This window comes from Rhea americana, unplaced genomic scaffold (genome assembly GCF_003343005.1).
Source record: "Rhea americana isolate MKP2758 unplaced genomic scaffold, rheAme1 scaffold_124, whole genome shotgun sequence".
NCBI classification, from domain to species: domain Eukaryota; kingdom Metazoa; phylum Chordata; class Aves; order Rheiformes; family Rheidae; genus Rhea; species Rhea americana.
The window spans coordinates 1,746,748-1,765,512 of record NW_028185306.1 but is presented as its reverse complement, the minus strand read 5'-3'; the positions used below and the strand labels follow the sequence as shown (position 1 = coordinate 1,765,512).

The 18,765-nt window shown below is 37.5% G+C and overlaps 1 protein-coding gene across 1 annotated transcript in view; it reads right to left on the bottom strand.

Annotated features, from left to right (window-relative positions):
• DPP4 (dipeptidyl peptidase 4) overlaps positions 1 to 17,390 on the bottom strand; it is a 34,769-nt gene extending 17,379 nt beyond the window's left edge. The window contains exons 1-16 of the mRNA XM_085325901.1: positions 17,379 to 17,390; positions 15,693 to 15,807; positions 14,817 to 14,909; positions 14,166 to 14,260; positions 13,953 to 14,027; positions 11,923 to 11,975; positions 11,756 to 11,828; positions 10,912 to 11,032; positions 10,340 to 10,500; positions 8,364 to 8,467; positions 4,935 to 5,070; positions 4,749 to 4,793; positions 2,262 to 2,366; positions 2,058 to 2,125; positions 1,810 to 1,863; positions 1,228 to 1,352 (exon numbers count right to left, since the gene is read on the bottom strand). Of these exons, the coding sequence (XP_085182027.1) occupies positions 1,228 to 1,352; positions 1,810 to 1,863; positions 2,058 to 2,125; positions 2,262 to 2,366; positions 4,749 to 4,793; positions 4,935 to 5,070; positions 8,364 to 8,467; positions 10,340 to 10,500; positions 10,912 to 11,032; positions 11,756 to 11,828; positions 11,923 to 11,975; positions 13,953 to 14,027; positions 14,166 to 14,260; positions 14,817 to 14,909; positions 15,693 to 15,807; positions 17,379 to 17,390 (1,435 nt within the window). The remainder of the gene's footprint in view (positions 1 to 1,227; positions 1,353 to 1,809; positions 1,864 to 2,057; positions 2,126 to 2,261; positions 2,367 to 4,748; positions 4,794 to 4,934; positions 5,071 to 8,363; positions 8,468 to 10,339; positions 10,501 to 10,911; positions 11,033 to 11,755; positions 11,829 to 11,922; positions 11,976 to 13,952; positions 14,028 to 14,165; positions 14,261 to 14,816; positions 14,910 to 15,692; positions 15,808 to 17,378) is intronic.
• Between the last annotated feature and the right edge of the window lie 1,375 nt (positions 17,391 to 18,765).

Genomic DNA, 18,765 nt, shown 5'->3' with positions numbered 1-18,765 from the left:
GAGTAATTGGAAGTGGGTGAATCAAAAAGGTTCAGAACTGATTTCCATCTGTGCATACAGATTTTAAGTCAGTAGGGCCTGAACTCACAAGATCACATACAGTATTCAAACTTTCTTGCAGACAAACTATTTGACCGTGAGATCCTGAAGAATTAAACTTCTGCTCTTTAGCAAGGTCTACCAATGCATCGTGGACCATGGTTTGCAAATCAGTAAGCCTTCTCAGAGCAGTCATGGAGACTACAGCAGTCTTCTTCAACAGACCATTTTTTTAAAATCTGACAGAATGATTCCCTCTTTGGTGTCCATCTTTCCAGCCCACTGATCATATAAGACCATGGCATTTTAAAAACAACAGTTATTCCAAGTTCAGGAGAAATACTAGCAAACGTTATATTTTCCTCCCTCTGATTAGTTTAACCTTTGCGCTATCTAGCACAAACACTTACAGGTCAAAAGCTCAGAATGCAATCCCAATGCTGCACATATGATTACATTCACTGGATTATTTGAAAGACACTACCCATTATGATTTTATACCCACACATTGAAAATTTCTTCTCTTTACCCAGCTTATTGCTTGCCTTGCTCCCAGGAGAGCCTCCAAATCCTTCTACAGATGACACAGCTCCCCATGCACAGCATATTCCCTCAAATAGTACATCTACGTGTAATGCTATATATACATATGGGAACAGCATAGAAGAAAAACAAGTCTTCCTACATAACTTTACCAATGATTTCCAACCTGCTACGGTTGGAATAGAAACTTCTTTCCATTATCTGTCTCTGAAGTAAGTACATCATCTCCACTTGGTCACAAAACAACTGCAACAAAAGCAGTATAATTTCGTGGATATGCCGTTATTGTTCATTCAACCTGCTSTGAAGTAGCAGCAGGCTACAAACATTTTTAGCATGTTGTAAATGGCATTTGATTACAAGAGCAGCTCTTGAAGAGGTTCAGATCTGCTTATGAGAGGACTGTTTTGCCACCCCTTTGAGGTCCACTGATAGGAAGGGCTATCATTTTTATTTCTTTTAATTTTTGCCAAGGTGATTTTGAGTGTAGGGGGGAGTATGTTTTTCTGCTGTCAATGCATATATCCAAAGACATCAACACATATCATTGTTACGCAGTGCATACCAGGATCTCGATGAAGTGAACTTCCTCACCCAACTAAACAGCGAGTCACGTTTATGTCAATTAATTCAGGATATACTCACCATAACAATCTAGCTGATAATACTGCGCATCTTTGCTGAAGGACACAGAATAATACTGGCATCTTTCTTTATTCAGATCACAGCTAACACATTTAGTAGAACTTGGACTGCTTTCCAAGAGCACTCTGTGAAGTGGACGAGTTTCATTTCAGAGATGAAAGCTGATTTTTTTTAAAACTATGCTGAACAAGCGTATACTTTTTTTAAAAAAATAAGATGACCAAATGAAACAGGATAAGATTCATGAGAAGAATCCTTATTGATTGAAATAGTCAAGAAAACAGACTTTAAACTTTTGAATTCAATGAATATGGGAATTATCATCACAGTGGGGAAAAAAAAAACACTACAGGTTTTGTTTTGGGAGTTGGTTCTTTCTTCTCACCCACTACTTCATTTTATCAACTGAATGCATAAAGAAAATACTTCAGTTATTTTCACAGCTCACACTCCTAAATTGTTTTTAATCAAATATCCCATGTAGGACTCCATGTTAAGACTATAAGCATCCTAATCTTACTTTTCAACACTTTCTTTTTTGGTAACAAATATTTCACTCATACTGCATAACAAACAACTTACTTATAAAGGTTTCTTCCTCCTGGCATTCCACCATTTTCATTGCTGATGTAATATCTATAAAAGCAGAACATATTGGTTATGTTAAGCTATTTACAGTACATTACACTATTTAAAGGATTATCTTACATGTTTGGATGAGATTTTTAATAAATTAAATGCAACCTTTGCCCCCTACCGCCTCCCCGTCTGCTTAGGCTCTTGTTACAAGTCCTCCTGATAGAAATCAAAAACTTAATTACAATACTTACAAAAAATTACTGGTTACAGCTGCTATGCTGATTACTTCCCATTTTCCTTCAGTAATAGCTATTGGAGCCTGGAAAAAAGAAAAAAGGAAAAAAGAAAAAGGAAAAAAGAATGAGTGAGGCAAAGTGAAAAACTAGAATGGAAAACTCCATGCTAACCAGGAGAAATACAAGCCAGTATGGACTGTCCTACAGCTTACTACCTACCTGTGAGCCATTTATGTAATGGATGTGCTTGTAACCCAGTGCATTGCTGAAGACTTTGTAGTAGGTAGTATTGTCAGGTGCAAAGTAAGGGACAGATGGCTGAAACTTGAACACAAGAGAGATGTCTATTAAAGCAAACAACAAAATTTCAAACCAAAATGGTAAATTTGGGTTTTAATAGCAGAACAGAAGTTTCAATACTTCAACCAACGCATCATTAAACATACTGCTAAGTATTCTGTCTGATGATTTAGCAGGTAGAACCTGTTGCCACTACAATAAAAGTAAATGTACTTTTCTTTGAATTTCCCTTTTTAAAACATACATTTATGAAAAAGTTATTTGAATTTTGAATTATTTCTAGTTTAGCAGTGCAAAATTTCCCCCCTTTTTCAACGAAAACAAATTGCTTGCAAATTCTGCCAGTAAGTAGGTGATTTCAAAATGCCAGGGAATCCAAACAGGAATATTTTCATGAAGGAACTATCCATCTATCAATTGCAACTGATGGAAATGAACGTATTCCTCCTACTGACTGTCTTTTGCATGTGTTCTCATGGTATAGAGAAAAACAGAGAAATGAAATTGATCCAAATGAAAGAGAAGTTATTTCTGTGATATATGGCCAAAATATCTAAGCATCAATTAACCGATTCACATAACGCAACATCTCTGAGACAATACCTGTTTCTGAAATGAAAAACCCATTCTGAGAAGAAGGAGAAAGTACCTTGCTTCCTGTGAGCAATGATGAACTTGAGTCCCTCCAGCCTCTGCGCTCCCAATAACCACCGCTTCTTCCATAGTGATATTTTTGCATAAAACAACATGGCAAATATTTTGCCAGCCTCTCCCCTATCACCATCTTGCTGCTTTCAAAGTGTGACTTTCCTTTAACCCAGCTGGAGAGCTCTAACTTAGCTCATGACCTGGATGCCTCACGCAGCAACACAGAGGCTGCAAAGTCCTGAACATTCACTGCTACTTCCTCTCTATTTGGAGGTAGGGTCTATAGACAGACATGCACATACACACGTTTACATCTATAGCTTACGTGTATATATACACAATTGTTTATATGCACACACACAAGTATCCCTGCTTAGTCAAGTRTCATTTTATCTGTAAGTAGATGAGAACAATGGAAAAGAATAAAGTACTACCCCCCCYTCGAACCTTACTATTTTCCACTCTCTTTTCAGATCCAAGACTTATACACTGAGATTGCCTTTATCTTCCAACAGCTCCTAAGATGTGGGTTGTCTCTTTAAAAGAAACAAAAAACCCAGCAACCTAGTTTAATGGCACAGACTCACATTTTGCCCTCTCATTTTGCACAACTGTTTACAAAGTCTGCAGCTTGATCATCACATTGTCTAATTGTGAAGCCTTTGCTGCAGAGAAGCAAAATGTGTCAGCGTTAAGGCCTTCCTTTCCATATCAAATTTGACAGCAGGTGGGTTGATCTCTCATCTTCATACTGCGGATGATTTCATCCCTGCTGTTGCCTCCCTCTTTGCATTTCTTTAAACTTTCATTTTTGACTTCAAAAGTGAATTAGTGACTAAAGCATAATCAGCGTGTGGAAAATGCGGGAGTGGAAAGTGTACTCTGTGTTCTCATCAAAAACTCTGAAACTCACTTCTCCCTCCAAGTCTGAACTTTTGAATCTCTGCTTCACTTCCCCCAGATCTTCTGTGTAGTTCATTAGGTGCCTATTCCCTACCATGTACGAAGGGACTGAAAGGCAGTTTGGAAAACATCATCCAGGAAGCGGTGATTGGTTTGGCAGAGTGCATGAAGATTTTCACCTGGTCAGTTATATGCTGTGTCTTGTCCCCTGTCCTCTCCAATGAGTATTTTGTGTGTGTTGGGGGGGGGGGCACACAAACAAAGAAAACAACACAAAACGAGGAGAACTTGGGATGTTTTTCTGCAGCCTGAACTGCTAAAACAGACTTTTGTCCTCTACATACCTCCTCTAATTTAATTCAAAAGTTCTAGAATACATTTCTTAATACATTTTATCTCCTGATCATTCTGGTGGAGGCAGAAACATTGGAGAGCAGTCAAATTAGCACAGTTGACAACTCCAATATAAAGGGAATTCTGAAYACTAGCTTCTGCACATCCCTACCTACTGCTACCAAAGCAATAGGTTAGAATTAAAAAAGGAGTCTGGAAGGACYTCCCTGCTTTTGGGTGAGCTGAACATGATGCATAGGTCAGGAAGAACAGTTACATACAGCTCCAACCCACGCCCCACTCTCAGCCCAGTCCCAGATGTTCAGCACAAACCCACAAAAGCTCAAAAAGCATGAGGAGGGCAGTCGTGCAGCCCCATTTGAGATTTTTTTTATATAGCTAAAACACAACTAATGAATGGATCACATCTGCACACAAGGTCACCACAACAGGTAAGAAGAAAGTGTCTTAAGTATCACAGTGTTATTTAACACATGGCAGTTTTAGAAACTAAATACTTACAGTGCCAATCCAGCCAGTTCTACTTTCTTCTGTACGTTGTTTTTCCTGAGAAACAAAAAAGAAACAATGCACAAGAGTTATATTTATTTTATATCAGTCTGTGCTTCTACAAAGATAAATACAGAGAGGTACTAGAGTAGTCTCATTTGTTTAGCACTGTGATTCTGACAACCTCATTTTTCTTACCTTTGGACACGTCCAATTTCCAGTGGCTCTTGCAAAGTCACAGACTGCTAGGACTGAAAAATTCTGAATTCTTCTGAGCCACTGCAGACAGATCCTTTCATCTGTCACCCATGTTACAACACTCAAATAGTGATCCCTGAAAATAGCAAAAACTGTTAGATATTTTAAATTCTCTCCATATTAATATGCAATGCAATAGTATTCAGCAATTCACTGAATGAGACTCATTCAGCTTTTTACATTTCAGCTGACTCTTCCAAAGACAAACATTGATGAAAACTTAATTATGCTACTTTTTTGTTATTTTTTTTGCTGCTTGATTATTTTTATTTAAGATTTACATGGTTGGTGTATTCCTACTTCCAAAAGACTACAATTAAACACTAACAGCCAGAACACTATCCTCCAATGTATGAAATAATAGCTCAAGACTGTGCCAGGAATTGTCATACGTATTGCCTGCATCTAGAGGAATTTCTTTTTAATATTAAGGTGAATGGATCTTGTATTTTGGAATTTTATCCTTTTCTCTCTATTGGCAGCTTCTAAGTATTTGCTGAGTGATATACAACCTTATTCATTTTAGTATTTATTTCTATTGGTTAAAATGAAGGGAGAAACCATACCAAAAGCAAATATTTGAATATTTTACTTTCATTTTCAGAATGCTAACTAGTTGACATGATGAATCAAAATATCTGAAAAAATCTGAAAAAAAATCATTTTCATGAATATTCTTGTATATTATTTTTTAAAAGGCACCACATAAAAATTTAATGGCTTTGTTTACCATTATGATCTGTTAGATATACTCTTTTTTTCTTATTGTAGATGTCTCCTATCTTCCAGAAGCCTTATGAACGAAAATAAAACAAACCTCCCCTCTAAGGCAAGTCTACATTTTTAACCGGAATTTGCACATTTGACTTAGTTCCAAGTTCATGTTCCCTTTTCCCCCAAAGTTAATTAACAAAAACACGTGGGAAGTTTTGTGATGCGAGTGAATATCTTCGTGATCATAAAATGGGGGTGCGGAGGGGGCAGAAACAGAAGAAAAGACTACAGTTAGCATGGATCGATTAAAAATACATGCCAACTGGTTACCAACCACTTTCAGGTTTATTTCTAGACTGCAGTTTAGAAATCATATTGCATGGATCTATTTTTGCATTCATGTTTGACTGGAAAGTTGGTAGGACATTTAATATTGCTGTTGTCACTGGTTTCAAACAGTATCATTTAGACCAATAAAATTAAAAGAGCAGTCTGAAGGGGGAAAAATTCTGTTCTTCATATATCTGTAATAGTGGTATCCTTTGGTTTGCAAAAGGGGAACTAGCCCTACAGTTTTTGCTCCTTCAAAGTGAGCTAAATTAATAATTCTAGAATTATAGGCATCAGACAGGATGGACAGTACAAAAAAAAAAAAGAGAGAGGATCATTTATAGCATAATAAACATATTAAAGTTACTATGGAAGCTAGAACATCCCTTCAGTTTTCAACTGTAAAATTCCTAAAAYGTAAACTAAGTTGCAATTAATTCGAAGTATACAATAGAGTAGTACTTCACTGCCATTCCTTATTTTCTGCTCAGGAAGGATATTCCTGCAATCACCTTTTAAAGTTCCCTATTCTGAAGGCTTCTTATTTTTAGGACAGATCATTTCAGACAAGAAGCATCTAATGCCTTTATCCTCCTGTTATCCACGAGGCTATTCCTGTATCCAAGACGTCAAAAGTGGTGTTTAAACGCTGCACAGGCGTCATGCTGGTCATTCATGCAAAAACTTAACAGGTTTCATCTACCATCTTAAGTGGCAAAATACTGCCTATTCCAGATTTGGCACCTGCCATAGACAAATAGTAAAACTTTCCCTCTGACAAAAGTTGTGCTTTTTCCACAGTTATTAATTGCTAAGGACTGTCTTCTTGCTCGGCTCTCAAGAGGAGGTGGTATGATGCAACTATTCAATATTTCGCACTTCAGGGAGCAAAACTATACAACAACAAYATTGCCTTTTCTTATGCTTGTAATTTTGCTCTTGCACAATTCCCTAAGACAAGCTCTGGACACACACAGGCAAGGGAAGTGCTACCTGCACTCTCCTAGAACAGCACAATTTAACAGTTATTTGGACTAACAGTCAAGGAAGGGTGAGGAGGAGGATGAGCAGGTTTAAACCCTCATGTTCACCATTCAAGACTTGATATACTTTTGTATTAATACTGATTCCTATAGTGTTAAATTTACTTAAAAATGGACTAAGTCCATATTAATCTAGCCTGTGTTAYCTAGATGAGTACCAGGCTGGAAGGTAGATGAAAGTTTTTCTCCCCAGGTTCTGCTTACATTAGATGTTAGCAAAGAATGAAACATAACTCTAAGACAACAGTTATCCCAACTAGAACTGATGCAAACATAAAATGTTTACAACTCAGATGTACTGAAATTCTAGAGAAAAAAAGGTGTTCAGCAGCTATACAACATCAAGCTATTGCAGTGTTACGGTAGAGCTAAAATAAAGAACAACATACAAAAACTTGCGGATCTTGGTTAATACAGAGATATTAGTCATCCTGCGTTGAGGGCTGAAATAGGATACCATCTCTACTCCAATTGTAGCTTTTTGGCCAACCCATACAAAGTGTTGTTTTATTCACTAGCTAACAAAACTGCTTTGCTTTTTCTGAAGATCATCAGTATAACCTCTAAAAATTTCTACAAGACTGTTAAAAACAAACAAACAAAAAACCCCAGCACTATCAACAAAAACACAGATCTGCTTTAYCACATTCTGTGGCATGCATTTTAAATCAATTTAAATGCTCTTTACAAAATATCCTTACATTTATATCATATTGTACATTTTCAGTGGCATTTGTGAAATACAGTTTTCCATTTACATTGAGAAGTACTGCTTTCCACCATGCTTCCAAAGAATACAAACATTTTAAATATAAACCAGAAGATAACCATGATACCTTGCCTTAGCAGGACACATTACTTTCTACATCAAAACAAAATCGCAGGGAGCCTACTTCCAATGAAATCAAATCTTCACTCACCATTAAGGGTTCTTTCCCCCGCTCTCCACCCAAAGTGAATTGGAATACATACATTATAATTTGATTATACCAAAACTTGCTCATATTAAAGTTGTGCTGTGAAATGACTTCACCATAGTTAGACTCCACTGAATGTGATGAGCCAAGAACTTGTCACTTTCTGAATATAACACACATGAAATATGCCATCTATATATAATCACTAGGAGGATGATCTCTGTGCAGATTTTCTCTGGTAAATCTTGTTGCTACCAGAGCCACATGACTGGGTAAAACAATATACACTGAATACAGGGTGGTCACACATAAAAGCTCCTCCTCTCACAACAGAAACAAGGAAGCATTTAACCAAAATTACTTACCCTGATTTTATTTCTGCTGGTGGAGACATTTCAATAGAATTAAAAGCGGGAAGTGACTGGATATCCACAATAAAGAATTGCACAGTTGGATTTGTAGCTCCTGCCTAAAAATAAAAAGTTTCATTGTCCTTTTGAAGACAGAACATTCCTTTTTTTTTCTTTTTCTTTTCTTTTTTTTTTTTTTAAGCATTTGAAATTACAGAGAAAGAAATTACTACAGACAGCAGTTAGGTAGAACCAGCTAACTTAAACTGCGTGAAAAGACAAAAAAATTTGTAAATGTGATTCTTAAAGAGCTATTCAGGAATTACCCTTTTTTTAAAAAAAAAATGTTAGGTATGTATTTCCAGATAAGAAAGACTACATTTAGAAACATTCACGACTACACAGTTTTCTGTACTCAGAGTAATATTTGACCATGTCTCATCTCACATGCCACACAGAATATTTAAAAGTGACTCAAATCCTATGCTAACAGACAGAAAAATGCTTTTTCATGGAAACTGRTATCTTACATTAACTGACTGTGTAACAGCTGTCTACACTGCAGTCAAAGCTGGGACTGCAGTGTGTACCCCGCTGTTTTTAATGTACTACTACTAGGTACTAACAGCAACGTAAGTGTCAGTAAGGCCTTCTTGTCTAGAAATAAGGGGTAACTAAGTAGGTCCTAGTCATTATAGGTAGGCAGCTGTAGCTGACTCATCTCCAGAAGCAGCAATACTCCAAACAGAAGAGGATTGGTAGTAAAAGGTGCTGTTTAAATTGACATTTCATGCTACACCTATTGCACCACCATCCCTGCGCAGGTGGATGCTCAGGGCAGCGCTGGGGGAGGCTCCGTGGAGAAGGGCGAAGCTCAAGGCAGGGAGCGACTGACCACAGCTGTGGCAGAGAAAGCTGATGGTATCTCAGTGCAGAGGGGACAGGAGGGTGGCCTTAGCTCTAGACAAACGGCTATGTCAGAGGAGCGGAGCAGTCGACCAGCAGTTACAACTCTTTGTCCTGGAGCTAATTAAGAGCACAAACAGCTTTCCAAGCTACCAGACCAGCACAGGGGCTGCGTGCACAGCTCAGCACAACACAGAATAGAAAAACCAAACAATGAACAAAAAGGACTTGGAAGAGAGCAACGGGCTTGAGCTGGTTTCAACCCTGGCACCTTGGGACACCTCGCATCATGACGGGGAGCACATCAGAGAGACCAGCGGTGAGAACTGCTGTATATTGCGATTGCTGCGCTTTGCTAACTGCAGTTGGTACCTGTACTAYGATTTAAGGATACTGCTGTATCATGCTGCTACATCAAAACCCTGTGTAATGGCAAAAGCCTTCAAATAAATAAATTTGGTATTAGACATTAAACTCTTCACCTGCGGAAAATCTAAAAGAAACTGGTCAGAGAATATTGGGCTCTGACACTCGTACCATTTGTCCAGCGTCAGCTTTGCCATGATCAGTGGGCATAAAAGTCAAATGAGGGGGTGAAGGAGGAGAAGCGTGCACTAAAGGCTTCATTCTCACCAAAACCGAAACCACTTTAGGTGTGGGCAATGAAACTCTGCCAGCAGATTCTTTCCCTTCWTTCCAACACAGGCATCCAACAACTAAAAAAACCTAAATTAGCTGAAGAAAATTATTGGTAGCAGACACAACCCTAATGCAAAGCACATCTGCCAAATGCTTTTACCAGGAGGGAACTTTAGTGCCCTAAGAGCTTTTCTTATCTCCATATCTACTTGCCACCTCTCAAAATTTTCTGGTGAAACAACAAAACCTTAAATCATACTTTTTTTTTCCACATTCCCCTGGAGATAATGAAAATACTTTAACATTGCCAGATGCTGTTGACTTCAGAAAGAGTAATCACAGCAAGCTGTTGAGGAGAGACAGACAATATTTTCATTAGCAGAAACTGATTAAATGAGACTCTTAATGAAACTGCAGAACAACCATGTTTAATAAATAACACAGACCTTGGGATATGGAAGTCTAATGGTCTTTGGATACTGTAAGGTATCTTCAGAATAAAAGGAATACTCAATGAGAGGAACTTCAGTATCATTAAACGATGCATATGCCAGAAAATTGCCACTTGGAGACCACCACAGAGCAGAATGAGTGCCAAACATTTCCTCTGAAAAAGATGCAAATGTGTTTAAGTCATAATTGATAAATTGGCTCTTATATCTGAAGTACTATTATTAGTTTTTAAATAAGATTTTTTTCAACTGAAGTTCAAATAAAAGTGGATACTGCTTGTTGGGGTTCTGAAATGAATCAATGCTTACAGCCTATYCTATGAAGCTAATTCACACATTATGATTTCTAATGACCCACTCTAAGTTAGACTAACTCTTTTCCATTCTTAGATCCTCAGACTACCCAGGCATAAAAAAGGTGTAAAATACATGCTTCTGTTAAAATATAGATTTATATTATTTTGAACTTTACAGTGATTAGAAATGAGTTAATAAGTAGTAAGATAAAACTGTAATAAGATAGTTTTACATCATCATGCAAAATAAAACATGCTTGATGCAGTTACCTTCATAAACCCAATCTGGTATCCCATTGAAAATTTTATTTTCTTCGCCATTTTTAGTGATTTGCACAGCCTCTGCTGTTGGTGAAGCTTTTATATAGACATTGTTATTCCAAACATATGCCTGCAAGACATCACGATGATTACAATTGCTGACAGACTAAGTCCTGCTTCCTTCCTTTGCCACATCCAGTAAGATATTTACCTCTACTTCAGATGACAAAAACAAAAAAGGTTTCATTTTGCCAGATATTGTTGATGCTTAACAAACGTGACTTACTAAAACAAACCAAATGTAGTAACCTAGCTTCAAGTTGAGATACAAAGAATAATCAACTGTTACAAATAAAACGATTACTGTACTGAGTTTTAAGAACTTTGCCACAATTGCCTGGGACTGGAGATGAGGGGAGAAAGAAACAATGGGAAACATGGGAAAGTGTTCAAGAGAAGAGATGCCGATCCTTTAATGCCTTTTACACGCATCCATCAAATAAAACTTAATTGCTTATGGTGTGATTAAAAATCGCAGTAAACAGACAGTGACAACGCTGCTGCCTTTGAAAGGGACGAGCTACTGTCTGCAGCTGTTAAAAACACAACGTTCCTGTGCATTTGTACATTACATGACTATTTGGGCCACTAAGACTTGGAGGAATGCCTTTCAGCTGAAGAACAAAACAAAATACACAAACGCACAGACGAGTTCTAGAGTGTTTCCAGCACCAGCAAGCACTCAACTTAGAAACTTGTTCAGCTACTTTATCTAGCTGTAGGAAAGTCCTGAAAGTCCATATCATAGGTACAGGAATGACCAAACATAAAAATTCTACTTATCGTTACTAACCAGTTTGTGACCAACAGGTGACCAGGATATATACTGTGTATCATTAGGTAGCGGATTGCCATCTAAGACGGAACTGGAAAAACAAACAAAATAACACATCAGTGAAATGCCATTTCATTGCAAGATACTGCTAAAACTAGATGTTTTGTCTGCAAAAAATTACTGACCTTGTATTGAAATCATAGATGTGATATGAAGCTGTATATGAATGCCTCCATAACTGTAAAAGAATTATTTTAATGTTAAGAAAATATAATTTCACCAAGATTTGCATGGCTCTTACAGTTTGAATTACCACTGAAGCATCTCAAACCCTCCTCATGCTTTTGCTCGAGACAGACAGAACACATTGAACCTAGAAGGGTAACAAGCCTGCAAGGTTTAAGAAAACACTAGAGAATCACCACCTCTGGGGCTGTCATTTAAATACTGTGATGGAGGCCACTGGACTGATTAAGGACAGAGAGATACAGAGGCCAGAGATGCTGCAGATTTTCAGAAATCCTTCCCTTTGGACCTTGCAGAGAGACGGTCGACTAACGCAGCTATTTGCCGATAATCCCCCTCCTTCTGCCTTACTGGCACACTTGCTGTTTTCTGTCTCATTTTCTGCACCGTATTACTTAACTAGGCATCTTCTCGTTTAGCAGTTCTTACAAGTCCCAGCAGTATTTCTGTAACAGTTCCTTCAATGCCAAGGTGACCTATTCCCCATTCAGATATTCTCACACAAATAAATTCTCTCTCAGAAATCCACCTCCTGAAGTCTGAATCACTGTAGGCACTTACAGAGAGAAAGATGATGATGATAATGTATAGACATATAAAAGAGTGTTCGCTATGTGGGGCTGAAGAGGTTTGATTTAGCCCACTATGTTTACTTTCTACAGTAATGCTACCTTTTATGATAGTTCTTGAAAATTTGTTTGAAGATATAAAACAATATCTTGGTACTACACAAGCAGATGGCTATTACATAAGAAGTGTCCACATCCTCATGATTCATTATGTTACTTTGTTTTCTTGCAATAAAGATTAATAATAACATAAATTTCAATCACATTATTATATAAGGGTTAAAAGACCTCGTTTCAGCATTAAAATAAAATCAACTCTTACAACTGCAGTAGATAAAACAGTACAGAACAATAAATCATGAGTGGATGGGAAGTCTAGGGTAGCTGGAAAAATACAAGGGAATTTGCGATCATTAGTGATGCAGTGAAAAGTCAAAAACTTCTGAGCAATCCAGAAAGGCAGAAGTAACTGGCGAATAGTACCTATTATAGAAGCTAAAAGTGTAAAAAAAAGTGGTGACTAACTGCATAGACTGTGGCTGTAACATTGTGACAGGCATTCTTGGATTGCAATGCCAGGACATGTGGCTCAGTGACACAGTCCTTTGGTATTTGTAAGATAATAGGCAACTCTCTTCAGAAAGAGAGGAAAAAAATTAAAAATAAATGTTATTGGTTTCTCAGTGTACACACTGTAGGATAAATTACTGCCCTACTAGGTTTCCATAACAGTCCTGAAGTGGCATATAGGACCAGGCTTTTTATGCTAACTGGCATAAACATAGGTTGACTTCTGTTACATGGTTCAGGCACAAGCAAGAATGAGACATTTTGTTCACATACCTGCTGACAGCGGCCTTCTCTTACGAGCACACACTGTTTTTCGTTCCCCTCAATTTTAAATTCTTGTGTCCTAACACCACTGGCCTGCTGTCAAATTCCTATCTATTGTCTCAAGCCCTTACACTTACCATATCTCCCTACCCACACAACTCCTGGGACAATCATACCCTTCCACTATCCTAGCCCATCTACCCAGATATAACACAAGGACAGTGTGCCTCACTCGTTCCTTGTATTATACCCCAAACAGTTTATCTGGCTTCTTTGTTCAGGCAGTCTATTTCTGCAGCCAAGCTGTAGAACCTGATCTTGTTAAACCCCTCTCTCTATCTTCCAAACCTAGTGCCTCTGGCCACTCAGTCCCTGTGTCTCTCTCCCCGCCTTCTTTCTAATCAGACTTCAGTGTCCCCCTACAGACACCCATCTCATGCATCGATCTTCCCGCATTTCCCTTGCTCTCCCCAGCCCAGTATTGATTTCTACTTTCAAGACTTTCTTGCTCAGTCATTCACAAACCTATACGTTTCAGGTTGACCTTCAGAGAAGCACCCTTGTACCTTTTTATAGCTGTACTGCAGGAGTGCGAATTTTTGGTCAGGAGATAACAGAACTGTGGTTGCTTTGTATTTGTCCTGTCAAGAAAAGCAAAAAAGAACATATTAAGCACTGATTCCAGAGAAATATGCAGAAAAAAATACTAAATTCATAATAAATACCCTTCTGAATGTCTTATATGTAAGTCTGAACGTATTATACATAAGTCAACATACTACTGTTGTATTTGACAACACTTCAGAGGACGTTCCACTGTCAGCATCAAAGCGCAGGATGTCACCATTAGCTGTTTTGTGAAGGTACTGATTTCCTAAGAAAGCAAGAGAGATGTCAATAAACAGTGCAGTAACATGGTTATCAGTTACTTCTCTTTTTCCCTTATGTTTTAAGGCATACAGCAAAATTCAAAAGCCGGGTCAAAATTCTGTTTTCAATTATGTAATGAAAGGATGTATACAGCACAAGAACTTTCACAAAAGGTATGCCTTGAGTTCACAGTCTCAGCCTCTTGGCATCTCTTTCCCTGGGGGGATGAGGCATATCCAAAAGGAAAAGAGCCCCATATCCCACTGTTCCCTGAGTATCATGATGCACAGGAAGATGACACACTTCAGAGTACATGCTTCCACAAAAACACATAGAAGCAAGCATGCTCTTTTAGCAATAGGGGAATGAATCTTGCCATGAACACCAGCACATGCTTAAGGAAAAAAATCGTAACTCTGAGGTAAACACCATTCCATAATGGCRACATTAAATAATTTAACATTTTTCAGTATATAGTACTCACCCCTGAGCACTCAGGTAAGTGAAGTAAGAAAGTAGTACTTTTCTTGATATTCATGCAATATGGAGAAATGAATTACCTGAAATCCATTGCAAATTATATGTTTTGTACACATAGTCATTATTCAAGTAATTCTGTAGAGTGTATGTTTTTCGTGAATCAGGGGTACTCTCTGAAAGAAAAAAAAAAAAAAACACCAAGAGATTCTGATGGTGCTGCAGCTTACACTATACCAACTTCTTAACCTCACTSCTAAACAAGTGTTGTTGCTGACGTGCTTTTTAGCTAACCAGCTCAAATTCCTAGCAGTGAGATGGCACTAAAGCTTTACTGCAAGATTAATCCAGCAACCATAAAATAAAGGAACATTGGTGACTTGACTTAACAAGCTCATGGTAAAAGTTACAGGTGTCTTTTCTCCACTGGTATTTTGCCTTAAGCTGCACAAGAACTGTTATCTTGCTAGTAAGTCAAAACATCTTTCTGATGGTGACAAAATAAATAGAAGACCTCTGCCCCTGTACTCCCTCTGCTCATGTTTCAGAGTGGTGGACAGGCAAAGTCATCCAAATGAAATGCATACGAGTAGATACAGAGGGCCCTTGAAAGATATCCTAAAATTAAAGTGGCTTCTGTACTTTATCACATATTATATAATACTTCCTGTTCATATATCCTTTTAGAATGAATCATCTGCCTATCATTAAACTCAAATTTCCTGAATGTTACATTTGAGCCATTTAAGGATCAGCAAAAATTTCAGTGAAGARTATTTTTTTTGAAAAGTATATCAATTATAAGTTTATGATAAAATAGCTAGTTAAATATTTATCTTCCTCTAGATGTGTTTTCCACCAAGATATCTAAGTGTCTTAATGATTGTTGAAACTTATTACTATATTAACTGCAAAATTAAAACCATGTAACTGGGTTACTATAAAAAGACTAAATGAACCTTGACTCAAGTTAATGAGTTTGGTCATCAGCTTCAGTTGGCCACAGCCACCTTCTATGAAAAATATTTCCTTCTTTTTTACTGGCTGCAGTGCACAAGCCACTGCTGGCAAAATCTGAAAGGTTCAAACGGAAAAAAAAAGGTTTGTGAGTCATTGTGGTCTTTTCCCTCCATAAACAACAGAGCCTGCAGTTTTGAAATCTGTGCATGCAATTGTCTCCCCCTTCCCCCCTTTTTAATGGAAACCTAAAAACTACACTCCCACAAATCTACTTGATCAAGAAGGGAAGCAATTTTTATTTCAGCTCACTAAGCCATTCCTGTTTGTTACTACCAGTGCAAATCAAAAGACCCAGGATAAAAACATTTGATAAAAATCATTTCGAGAACAAATGTGGTAACTGTGCAGTTAGGATAATAAAAACATGTGCCCCTATCAACTCTGAGATTTCCAGAGCACTTCAGATACTCTTAAACAGCCTCTTCTTTCTACACCCTGAAGGACAAGACCTTAGTCATTCAGGGGGCAAAAATCCCACCCCGAGATGATTTTTGTGGGCTAGCTTTCTACAGGTTAAAAACACATGACATCTGGAATATAACAGCAAGACATTYATAAGAGTAATGAAATAACTAATATTTTCAAACAATAAGCATACTTAACATATACAGTGGAAATCAGACAGCCATTGCTCCGGTAAGAGCCAACAGCCTCAACAAACATTGATTTTAGTTTAAGAAGCTGAGCAAAGGTTAAAGACAATTGTTTGCTCAATTTCAACTGAAATTTGACTGTTCTAAAAATCACTGGTCTAGATTTTTTGCTCAAGCAGTTCCTGTGAGAATATTAATTTCTCAGGTTAATTATTCTGTATTAACTGAATATTTAACTTGATGAATTATGAACAAGTGTGCATTTGATATTCATGCACAGTTGGCTAGTTGGGAATACCACTTCTGCCTCGCTAAGTATCACTTTCAATTAGAGGAGCTTGAAAAGGCAACAAAACCCTTTCTTGGAAAAGGAGGAGCAATTTAAGACAGGTGGCTGATAAACAGGTTTAGGGATTTTTCCAAAATGCTGAATGCTTTTACTCCTGGTGACATACGTATTTTGCTAAGGTCTCATTACTAAAGATCAGGCCACAATTTGTTGGCCATGTATAAAATCGAAATTTCATTTTCTGTCAACACTTTCCACATAACTGAATATGAAAAAAAAAATACGCCAAGCTAGAAGGGTATATAGTCTTAGAATATCTAGTTGGAGTATCATCTTAATTTGTAAGACAGACCACTACCAGTACGTTCTTACATACATTCTTATCCACAGTATTGCCTTGATCTAAGACAGTCTACACACATTGAATTGCTCATTGAGGTGGTTCTGTTTCACAGAATTCAGGTTCTACTTGAAACAAAATYGCAGAAAGGTTGATTTTGACAAAATTAATTAGCTGCTGACATTCAAAGGCATTTTATTGGCTATGAAGATTGAATGCAGGACCACGTAAGCTGAGATTTTATCAAAGTACTCTTAGATATCTCAGAGAGACTGTGAAAGCTGAGTTTTCTTGTTGTCTTTCTCTGTTGACTAGTCAATATACAGGATGTCTTACTAAATTCCAAAGACTTAACTCTGCATCTCTACTCCATCTTCCCCTTGAGTAGCATATGCTTATTTACCTCTGTCATCATTATACCAGAAATATTTACATAACAACATCTCTTTACAAGAGTAATGACCTAAGTCCTTCTGGGGGAAATGCTCTTAATGTATTATGAAAGAAGTATTCATATGAAGGTGATGAACAATTTTGTTTTAGTTTTTTTTTTTTTTGATTCTCTTTTCTAAGAGAAGTTTGAGTTTGTGTAAAGAACAAAGGAAATAATGAATTATTGTGTAAGGTTTGCGGTATGACACGTTATTACAAAAAAACCTGAAGATGTTGATGCATTACTTTTGGTAAATGCACCCTTTATTCTCCAGTGTCAAGACACATTTTATTAATGCCTATATATGCAATAAAAAGAGCAAGAAACCCACTTAAAAGAGATGGAAAACTATGCAATGAGTAAAAACGGAAGTTTTATTGCATGTTCAATGCTGCACAGACAGACTGTAACACTACAAGGAAAACATTAGCGCAAGCAAGAYGCTTAGCAATAATGAGACAGGAAGAAGCAGAAAAAAAAATGATAAAAGTCACAAAAGGTGGATCAACATTGCAATTTCTAAATGACGGAGCACAGTAAGTATAAGAATAACCTGAAATCAAAGAATGTAATTCTGAAGCAGAGCGAGACACACAAAAAGAAAAAGCTGACTGGTTCAGCAGTTAGTCAGAGAAGTCGGTGACATTTCAGGCTCTTATCTTCCAACTTTCCTTCTTTCCTGCTTCTCTTCCAACATCTGCAAGAAGATATCAAAACCTCTCCCCATGCCCAAACTCCTCATTGCTGCTGCAGACACATAACAGAGAAAAAAAAAATTCCAGCAAAGAAGAAAAAAATAAAAATAAAAGTGACTCTGCTGTGTCAGGCCAAAGGTTCACCTAACCCRGAGTCCTGTCTTTTGCAGTGGCCAATACAAGATATCAAAGAAGTGCTTCCCCAAAGCATTCACCTTAGTGTCAGCTCTCTGTGGCTGAGGAGGCTTCCCAAGACAGAGCTGATAATTTTGTCATCAATASCTCTAGATTTCCTCTTCAGTTTGTCCTATCTCCTTCTAATTCATATAAATCAAGGGAAAAAAATAGCAGATATGTTCTACAGATAGAAATTCACTGCTGGTAATTTTGTTTACACCTATTGAAGGAAAACATTTCCATTCTCTCTCATTCTTTTCACTAGCTAGAAGAGTAACTTATCCACACGTAAGGTTGAGATTAAGAGGATCCTGTAATGCAGTGCAARGTGCACTGTTTGGTTAGACAAGTCTACATCACATACAACTGGGTAATCTAAAGTACTGTATCTTCCATACAACATCAYTGAGAATATCAATCATGTTTTTTACTAAAGTCATGTGAAGCTACATTACTGGAATTTACTGCTCACTGCCTAAGTAATG